Source organism: Oryzias melastigma, linkage group LG12 (assembly GCF_002922805.2).
Source record: "Oryzias melastigma strain HK-1 linkage group LG12, ASM292280v2, whole genome shotgun sequence".
Taxonomy (NCBI): Eukaryota; Metazoa; Chordata; class Actinopteri; order Beloniformes; family Adrianichthyidae; genus Oryzias; species Oryzias melastigma.
The window spans coordinates 22,006,627-22,016,564 of NC_050523.1; the positions used below are offsets into that span (position 1 = coordinate 22,006,627).

The window sequence follows — 9,938 nt, forward strand, 5'->3', positions numbered from 1 at the left end:
TTATATATACATATATAATATTGTAGCTTCTTTTATTTTTACTAGTTCCTTTCAAAATAAAACCCACCCTGTGTCAAAAAAGGTCAGCAGCTTTTCTTACATCAAAAAAGCAAAACAGTCAAACATGATGTTTTTATCATTAGGATTTTGGTCAGCTTTTTTTCCTTTTCATCTCAAAAATAAACATTTTAGTAGAATCTATTTATTAAGAAAAACATGTAGAATAATCTGAGCTTTTTATTGAAAACTTTAAATCATTTTCAATTATTTTAAGCCACATTTGTTCAAAACTTTAACCACCTTCGTGTACTTTACCAAAATAAAATGACTTTTAAAGACTTTTATTTGACTAACTATAATTATAAAAACTACATATTTAAAGAACATTTCAACAGAATTTTTGACAGTAAATTAAACTTTTTTGCTTTGTTGCTTGACTTGTTAAGTTTTGTCATTTCTGTTTAGATTTTTAACTAATTTCTTATTTATTCAATCCTTAACCTTTTTATATGAAAGCTAAGAGATGAAAAAGCCACAGGTGATGGGAGTTCTGTCACTACATGCTCACCTTTTCTTGCATTTAGAGCCACTCATTGTGAATATTACAGCTAATTAATACATTTAAAGATGCACATCACATGATCTCAGTCAGTGGATCTTACCTGAAGCTGCTTAAACAGGGCAGACATGCGTGCCCACTCCACGATGGAGTGCAGCAGCAGGTCCACCACGGCGTACACCTGTGTGAAGGCGCAGCAGCCGGTCGCCTCCTGCTCACAGTGAACCTCCGTGTTTCTGTGCTGCTGCAGCTCGTCTGGATCATAAAGCAGGAACTCCATCACCAGTGGAGGCGTTCGTGGATCCTGTGTGAATCTGAGTCCTGAGCAGGGGTCACGGGGCTCCATTAGGGTCACTGCATCAACGACGGCGTTGCTGTACTTGATGGTCCAGCTGGAAGCGTTTAGGCTTTCGGTAAAAGTCAAATCTCCATTCTGAATCCATGACGCCACAGGAGTGCCGCTCTCGGTTCTGAATTTGTGAGCTCGTATGAAAGCCTCTCTTTGCTGCTGCTTTAGGGCCCGATCCCGCTTGTACGTGGGGCCGAATTTGTTTCTACCGCCTCTCATTCGATCTGCACGGACAGCTGGAAGAGAAAAGCCAAGAACATCTTTTTAATCATCCACATTTGAAGAGCAAATAAAATCTCATCGGATGTTTTGCCAAGAAAAGATAGAGAGGAAATGAAGGATAAACTCTGGGTGTTCTTTAACCCTTTAACTGCCTGCTCAACCAAATGGAGGAACACTTTTAGAAAACGTACTTTTAAAAACATTGATTGTAAGTAAGGCTACCACAAATCCGGATTTTAATAGTCGACTAATTGGAAATTGATCACTGCTGACATCACACTACCTACCACTACATTTTCTGCACTGAGACTATTTTATGTGACACTAGGTGTCTTTTATTTTGAAAGGACGTCATATAAACCTCTGTCAAAGGTTGAAAACATTTTCATATTTTGTGGGCACCAATAACAATTTTTAGGGTACAAATTATTATGTTGTGGGGACAAATTAAATGTTTTGTATGAATGACAAATTACTGTTTTGTGGGCGCAAGTGGGCAATTTTTTGGCACAAAGTGATATTTTCTATCCACAAATTAGGGTTTTGTGGGCATAAATTCGTATTATGTGAGAAAAAATGTGTACTTTGTAAAAAAAAAAAAAGCATTTTGTGGAATAAGACAGTATTTTGAGCAAACTTTTGTATTTTTTTGGGCAGAATTGGTATTTTCTATGCACGAGAATGTATTTTTTTAATTCACAAATGAGTGTTTTGTGGGAAAAATGTTTCATTTCTGCCAAAAAAAGAAGAAACAACTGTTTAATTATATTAATCATAATAGTAAAAGGCGACGTAAGACTGTTCAGGTTGTGGTCTGTAATAATTGTCATCTTAAAGTGTTGAAGGTTGAAGATCTATGCAATAAGCAGCAGGAAAAATACATTTTTAAAATTGATTTCGTCTTGATGGGTAGTTAAAGGTTAAAGATTCTGCATTCGATTAGAAAATCTCTAACTCTGAACATCAATCTACAAAGGAGTTTAATACCCTTGCTTCTTTGTTTTTCAGTCTCTTTTTTTAAGTAAAAAGATGCAGCTGGTCTTCCATGTTGCAGGAAAAATGTCCTAAGTTAAAAATGTGACATTTAAAGACGTCACATTTAATTTATCATTTGTTTTAAGGAATTTGTCTTGGTGTGATTCCTTAAAATAAGTTCCTGCAAAATTAACAATAAACCCTCATATTTAGGTATTTCTCTCTGGTTATTAAAAATGTTTTTGTTTACATTTATGTGTAGCTTAAAAAAGTTCCATCTTTAATGTCTGTATAACATATATATATGCTTTTTAACCCCCCCTCCACACTACATTATAGAACATAATAATCCTAAAATAAAACTAAGATTATAAATTTACATTTGTTTTACATTCATATGTAAATTATGAGTCAAATAAAACTATAGTTTTGATCAAGAGAGATCAAGAGACCTTAAATTGAAAAAAACTTGTTTCATCAGAGATGCTGCTTAAAATAAGATTTTTTTTTCTGATTAAATGACGAATCAAGACAATTAAAATTCATATCTCAGTAAAAGGTGTTTTAGTTTTGTCTTATATAAAGTACAAAAAGTTTTTTAAACCCTTTAACTGCGCGCTCTAAAGGGAAATTGAAGAAAAAAAATTAAAGTTAACATTTTTTTTTTTACAAAAATCGAAATATAATAAAAAGAATTCTGGTCATTAATGGATGCGCACCAGTAACCAGAAAGTTTTTTTATTCATTTTTAAGAAAAAACAAACAAAAAAGTTACTTTCTTGTGAGCTCCAGTTACTAATGAGAATTCTTTTATTTTTTTAACTACATTAATTTTTAGAAAAAACAAGTTCTGTTTAGTAACCAGAATTTGAATTTATTACTTCAATTTTTTTTTTTACGTCAATTTTTCTAAAATTTGATATCTCTTTAGCTGCTCCGTAACAAGGCAAAAAAAGGTGGTTTTTTTTTCTGTTTTTGAACAGTTAAAGGGTTAAACTAGAAACTTAAGATTACTGGGTGAGACTGAGTGTTTTTGCAGTGACAGAGACTGGATGTGTACTTCAGTTTTTTCTAAACTGCAGAGAAAACGTGGTTTCTTAAAACAATATTTAAACTCTTGTTTTTACAAAATCATTTTGAAGCTCAATGATTTGAGGTTAAAATAAATCATTTTCAAACCCTGGAAATGTATTTTAAAGTTGTCGTTGTTTTCCACAGTTCTCGTGAGAGAACTCTCACCATCCCGTTTCCTGACTCTTACCTTCGAGGCGCATCCCAACATGGAGGCACTTCTGAAACCTGCAGAACGGACAGCGCTTCCTCTGAGCTTTGTCGATCCGGCACTGCTGGTTGTCCACGCAGGTGTAGGTCTTGTTGTTCTGGACAGTTCTTTTGAAAAATCCCTGCAGACGTTTAAAAAAAAAAGGTCAGCTTGAACAAAGCTGTTGTTTACCTGCTGTGTTCTCACCTTGCAGCTCTCACAGGTGAGCAGACCGTAGTGGTACCCAGACACTTTGTCTCCACACACTGGACACAGCTCCTCCAGGTCCACCTCACAGCCAAACTCCATCCTACACAGCAGAGCAGACCAGAATAAAAGCCTACATTTAAACCTAGTCAACGACAAAGAGCAGAACAATCCGACCTGCTAAATCTGTGCTGACAGAGAGGGACTGCAGTCAAAGCAGGTGTTTTTATGTGTCCGTCCCACAGGTCGGATGGAGTCGTGTCATTACATCGTCTCTGCAGAGGAGGGACGCCATCCAACTAAGAGATCTTTCCAGACAAATAAATGACCATTTCTGTCCTCACTGGACCACACTGTCCTTTAGGACATTTACAAACGTTGTAGTTGAACAAAACGACACACATTTCACTGCCTTTATAGGAGCAAAAAAATGAGAATAAAATGTGTTAGGAGTTGGAGAGAATGGACACCTCCTGGTTAGTTCCTCATCAATCATGTTGTTGGGTTTCATGTTCGTCTGCTCACCAGAACAGGGCGGATCGATCCAAGATATCGATGGTATCAATCTCAAATTGATATCAGATTGATACCAGCCCACAGATAAATGCTTTTTATGTTCAGCAAGTAATTAGAAAAGGGAAACTTACAAAAAAACATTTGCTGTGATTAAAAACTATTGAGATTTTCCGGTTCATGTTGCATCCACGACATTTACAAAAGTATGGATATTGACCAGTATCGGATCGGAACCCGAATGCTCAGTATCAGCCGGCCCTACTGCACACCAACGTTTACAATTAACTTTATAGGTGCATGTTTGTTTGTTTTCTGTCATTGATCTTATGGGGTCAAATCAGGATCAGCTTAAAGTGAACGAAAAAACAGATTGAAAACTTGAAAAATAGACATGGTAACTGACTTTTTTTTTTTTTTATTTGAAAACTGAAAAAATGATAGAAAATTTTAAAACAAGACACGATAAATTTGGGGGGAAAAAGGTTTTGAAAATTAAAAAAAAAAAAATGAAAATTTGATTTTTTTTTCATTAATAAAAACTGGAAGCTTTAAATATATCATGAAAACCATGTAAAATTAGGCTCAGCTCAGCAGTGAAAACTTGAAATCCAAATTAAAGCTGATAAACTGAGGACTTAAAGTGAAGATTGAGGAAAAAAGAAAATTCAAAACAGCAGCTGTTACTATTGGATACTTTATTTCAGTCAATAATTTTTACATTCATATTTTTTATTTCAAGTTTTCACTATTTTTCTTTTCACATCTTCAAGATTTATATCAAGATTTCAGTTTTTTTAAATTTCCAAACATTTTTTTTAAATTGTCCAGTTATTTTTTTTTTTGATTTTCAAAACATTCTTTTTTGCTTTTTTTAAATGTACGTCTTGCTTTTAAATTTTCAATTTTTTTTCGGTTTTCAAATTTTCAGCTACAATGTCTATTTTTAGGTTTTCAATCCTTTTTTTTCATCTTCACAAGGAATCCTCAGAACTTTTTCATGTTTCATCTCAAATAATGCTTTCCTCAAACAAAACAATCACGTTTATTCATTTATGACGGCTGAAATTTAGTGTCTGGGAGCTCTTCTCTTTCAGAAAGTTCACATCACGTCACCACACTGACACCTGCTGGCCAAGAAGACAGGATTTTAGAGTGCTGCACTCAAACAGTTGTGCACTTGTGTCTGAGGTCTGTTTTTCACTGAACCGCTCATAGTATCATCTGGTTTAAAAGTCTTTTTTATATAAAAGGATGTTTCCTCTTAATCAGTCACATATTAAAGATATTATATGGGGATCCTTAATTATGGATGTCAGTATTTGCAATTTCCCCTTGACTCCCATGTTAAAGGTCTGACTTTACTCCAAAATAAACATTTACTGTTTGTTTTTATCGATCTTTCAGTCTAAATTGATGTTAGATTCACCTGTCGATTGACCCAACATATCTTCAAGCTGTGCTTTTGTTTTGATTAATTCTTTAGAACATATAAAGTACATAATAAGGATTCATGAAAAGAAAGTCAAGTGCAGGGAGAGCTGAAAAACCCTCTTGGCTTATTCACCCAAAAGAATCAAACATATAAAATATATATGCACATATACGTGTAAATTCCAAAAGTTTTTAAAGATAAAAGTGGCAATACATGCGTTAGTAGTTCTCAAGTAACAGACTTTGTCTAAAAACAGCAATGAAATCCAATTAATAGCAGAAAACATAAATATACCATCTATAAAATAACAATATTAGGAGAAAAGTGAGAAACATTTTTGAGACAGTATGACCAAACGGGTACTTTTGAGTACAGAAAATATTCAGACAAATATAAGAAAGACTCAAATGAAATGCTTTTTTAGACATTTTTTACAACATTTTGAAGAATTGCAGATTGTTTTTGTATGAGAGAATTCATTCCACAGTTTTACTGCTCTAAATCTGATGCAAATGGAGATGCAAATGAACCATAAAATATGCTGAGAACTGCTCAGGCTTATCCTCTTATGAAAAGGGATATTGTATTTAAAAACAAAGATTTGAAAAAGACATTAATATTATAAATAGAGAGAATTTGAAGAAGTCTCTGAATTTGAATTTATTTGCTGTTTTCATTCATTCAGTTGCACTGCAAGATCCTGAATTTTTCCAGATGGTTGGAAAAAGCTCTGATTACACTGTTAAAGACACACTCCGTTGAAAATCATATTTTGGTGTTTTTAACATGTTCTTGTCACATTTTACTCATGATGAAGGGTATAAATAATGAAAATTAAGATTAAAACTGCATTATTTATTTAAACTGGTGAACCAGGAGCACACGAAAATGCCGTTTAAAAAAGCTCTCATTTGTGATGTAGAAGCTACAATCTGCAAACCACAACCTCCCTGCTCCGCTCCATTCTGATACATCCACTTGCAGACAAATAGATCCATGAACGTCTTTGTTTCCCTCATCTGAGCTGGAATCTGGATCAAAACTGTACGTCTGGATAACTCTGATGTTAGGTTGGGGCTGTGAGGGGCTGTAAGCTAGTGAGAGAGAGGGATGATGGGATATCAGTGGAGGCTTACTTCCCCATCACAACTTTGTCCCATAAATAAACACAGATTTTTTGATTTTGGTTAAAATCTGCATAATCATAATCAAAAGACCACTGGGGACACTTTTACAATAGATCAAAATAGATTTGGAGTGGAGCTTTAACCATTAAAGACTCAGACCGATTTTTCCTAAAAAATAAAATTATGTGGAAAAATGCAATCTAGTAAGCTCCATCCATATTGATTTGAATTTTATAACTTGACTCCTTAAAATACCTTTTTTCCCCTTACTGTCTTAAGATGGAGCTAATGAAGTGTTTTACCGTGGTTTTTAAAAGGCATGAATTTTCACTTTTTTTAATTAGACGTTAAGAGTTTTCAAAACAGTGAACCAAAAAAAAAAGTTCTATTCAAACCTGTTGTTGTAGAGTTAGATAAGCTAATTCCTCTTCAATAGTCCTGGTAGGTAGCCTGTCCGTCCTGGGAAGAAGGAGTTTTACGGACAGGAATAATCAGTTTTATTTATTCTACTTAGCTAGTTTAGCAACCAGCTATTGTTTATTTTATGACCAACCTTCTGCTGCTGTACAATTAGCAGCGTGAAGCCCAGTCAGGCCATTTTTCCTGTGATATTTGGCTATATAAAAAAATTGAATTGAATTGAGTGGGACTGTTGGCATGGGAGTAAGCCTTTGTTGATATCCCATTAGCCCTTTGTTCGCACTCAGGCTAGCTTACAGCCCCAAGCTAACATTAGCGGTGCAACAAAAACTGTGAGCAATAACAGAGCTATTTAGCTGTACAGTTAGATCCAGATTCCAGCTCAGATGAGGAAAACAAAGACGTTCATGGATCTCTTTGTCTGAAAGTGGATGCATCAGAATGAAGTGGAGCAGGAGCTTGTGGCTCGCCATTTTAGGTCTTACATCACAGCTGTAAGCTTTTTCCAACAATGTTTTTTTTTCAATCATAGATTTGAATGAAGAAATACTCAGACATGCGGTTTTAAGGAACCAACATTGGATCCAGTTTCATGCATGTTAAGTGACACTTGAGTGAACCTGTCAATGTTTTTCTTTCATTTCAGTAATATTGGTGTCATGTAATACAGTATCTACCTCTTTCCATCACAGAAACAGAACACTGTAATACTGTAGCAGTTTATTTGAGCTGGAGCTTGTCCTCTGCACGTCTGGTTTCATGGGGAACGGCTGCAGACAGCAGTCTGTGAGGTTTACCTGGAGCAGGAGAACTGCTGGCAGCACGGCCTCTACTGTTAATGTGGCTGCAGACAGGTGTCAGCCTTCTGTCGTGTTTATGAGCGGCGCCGTTTCCCTGAGCGCTGCCTGTCATCAGAACCAGGCTTAATTAATGACGCTGCCCAGCAGCAGCACCTCAGGTTTTTCTTCGAGGTCAGGATGACGCCATGACTTCCAGTGATCTCTGGAGAGGAAAAGAAGGAGCTCTTTATGGAGAAATAAACTAATCAAAGCTCTGAGTCAGGGAGAGCTCATGTTACGAGGGCCACAATGACAGTGTTTGTTTGCTTTAGATCAGGGGTCAGAAATCTTTAGTAAAAGAGCCATTTGTACTCATTTTCTACTGATCAAAACCTATAAGGAGCTGTATAAGATTTACTTTAGCCCTCAAGAAATTTGGATTTGTATTCATTACCTTCTTTTTTTTATATGAATTATGTCAAGAAGAAAATAGAAAAGCGGACATTTATTTCACGGTTTTTACACACTTATAATAAAGTTCACAAAACACAATCAGATCAGGTTATAGCAAGAACTTCCTGTCAAGTGTTTGACGGTATTGTTAAAGTTCGTCATATAAAAATTATAGCACTTTTTTCTTTAGTTTCCATGGTGTGAATGTGTTTATCAAAGAAATGAAGTGTTGGTCACTAGGGGATCAAATACTTATTTCCCTCAATGAAGATAAATGTATAAAAATGATTTTAAGGTGGATTTTTCTGATTTTCTATCTCACAGTTCGAATGAACCATCAGGAGGACAGATTGTTAATTTCTTTTAAGGTGGACAAACCTTCAAAATCAGCAAATGATCAAACACATATTGCTTAAATATTCTGGTCCAAAATAAATCCAACACAATTTTGTTTATTTTAAAGCAGAAATTGATTAGAAACTGTTTATAAAATACATCAATTTTTTATTGGACACCTTCCTACAGCTGTTTATAAAGCCTGTCTAAACTAGTGTTTGCTGTCCCTCATTTGTACTGAAGTCACTCTGCGATCGTCCCTCTGAATCTTCTGGGTGATGTTTGTCATCAGGCTTTATGTGGCTGCAGGTCATAACGCAGAAGCTGCTGACATCTGCCCCAGTCGTCCTCTTCCACCTGACTGCTCTCCTGCATACAGGTCTCCTCCTCACCAGCAGCTGTTTGCCAAACAGGCGACTGTTTGGTTTTCATGCAGCCGTTTAACTGAGGAGAAGAAATGAGTTTATTCCACTCCGGTTCACTCACAGTTTAGAGAGATGGAGGATGTTTGTCCGTCGTAAAGTTGTGGTTTAAAGTGGAGGTCCTGTCCTCAAGCCCGAATAAAGAGAGAATTTTCATTAAACAAGACTGTAACTCTGGTAAAAATGAAAGTCAATACTGCCTAACGCTATTTCATGAATTTTAAAACCCTCAATTTTCTTTCATATTTTAGCGCTCTAAAAATGAAAACAAAACTACTACAAAAAAAAGAATACACAAAAGAAAGAAAAACTGAGTCAATATCGGCTTTTTAAAAGCAAACACACATGATGTATGGAGAGTACAGTTTACTTATAACGCAATTGTAAAGAAGGAGCTTCCAAACACTGTTCCCCACACGTCAGACCAAACTGCTGGTCTACGGTGGCCCTGAAGTTCAAATCAACCTAATGAATCAGTCGCTGCAAAAAAGATTACTACGATTAAAAAAGCAAAACAATAACAAAAAATACATAAATTCACACTCCATTTTGAAAAATTATTATTGATTTTTCTGAAAAATACTTTTGTTTTCCAAAATGTTTCTTATTTAGGTATTTATTTTTATTGAGTTTTTAGATTTTACAACGCAAAAACAAACACAAACAGGCTCAGAGTCTAAACAACCTAATACTTTAGCAAAACAAAACTAAGTAAATAGATCAAATCAAAAGGTTTCTTTTTTTTTTAGAATTGTGTTTTGACATCTGGAATTTTGTTTTGATTTTACTTTTACTTTATTGTCTGATTGCTGAAAGCAATCAGAGTATGTTGTTGTAATTCTTTATTATATTTTATTATTCTTCTTCTTCTTCTTCTTCT

The 9,938-nt window shown here is 35.0% G+C and overlaps 1 protein-coding gene and 2 long non-coding RNA genes across 3 annotated transcripts in view; 1 reads left to right on the forward strand and 2 right to left on the reverse strand.

The window, feature by feature from the left end:
* LOC112162810 overlaps positions 1 to 3,530 on the forward strand; it is a 5,048-nt gene extending 1,518 nt beyond the window's left edge. The window contains exon 2 of the long non-coding RNA XR_002922168.2: positions 3,324 to 3,530. This is a non-coding gene — a long non-coding RNA (uncharacterized LOC112162810). The remainder of the gene's footprint in view (positions 1 to 3,323) is intronic.
* The window catches only part of nr5a1b (nuclear receptor subfamily 5, group A, member 1b), an 8,542-nt gene extending 4,739 nt beyond the window's left edge, over positions 1 to 3,803 (reverse strand). The window contains exons 1-3 of the mRNA XM_036214629.1: positions 3,574 to 3,803; positions 3,367 to 3,508; positions 663 to 1,144 (exon numbers count right to left, since the gene is read on the reverse strand). Of these exons, the coding sequence (XP_036070522.1) occupies positions 663 to 1,144; positions 3,367 to 3,508; positions 3,574 to 3,675 (726 nt within the window). The 5' untranslated portion in view covers positions 3,676 to 3,803. The remainder of the gene's footprint in view (positions 1 to 662; positions 1,145 to 3,366; positions 3,509 to 3,573) is intronic.
* Positions 3,804 to 8,787: 4,984 nt separating this feature from the next.
* LOC112163439 lies at positions 8,788 to 9,191 on the reverse strand. Its single transcript, XR_002922279.2, has 2 exons — positions 9,123 to 9,191; positions 8,788 to 9,034 (listed from the first exon to the last, which is right to left on the reverse strand). It is a non-coding gene; the product is annotated as an uncharacterized LOC112163439 (long non-coding RNA).
* Positions 9,192 to 9,938: the final 747 nt, after the last annotated feature.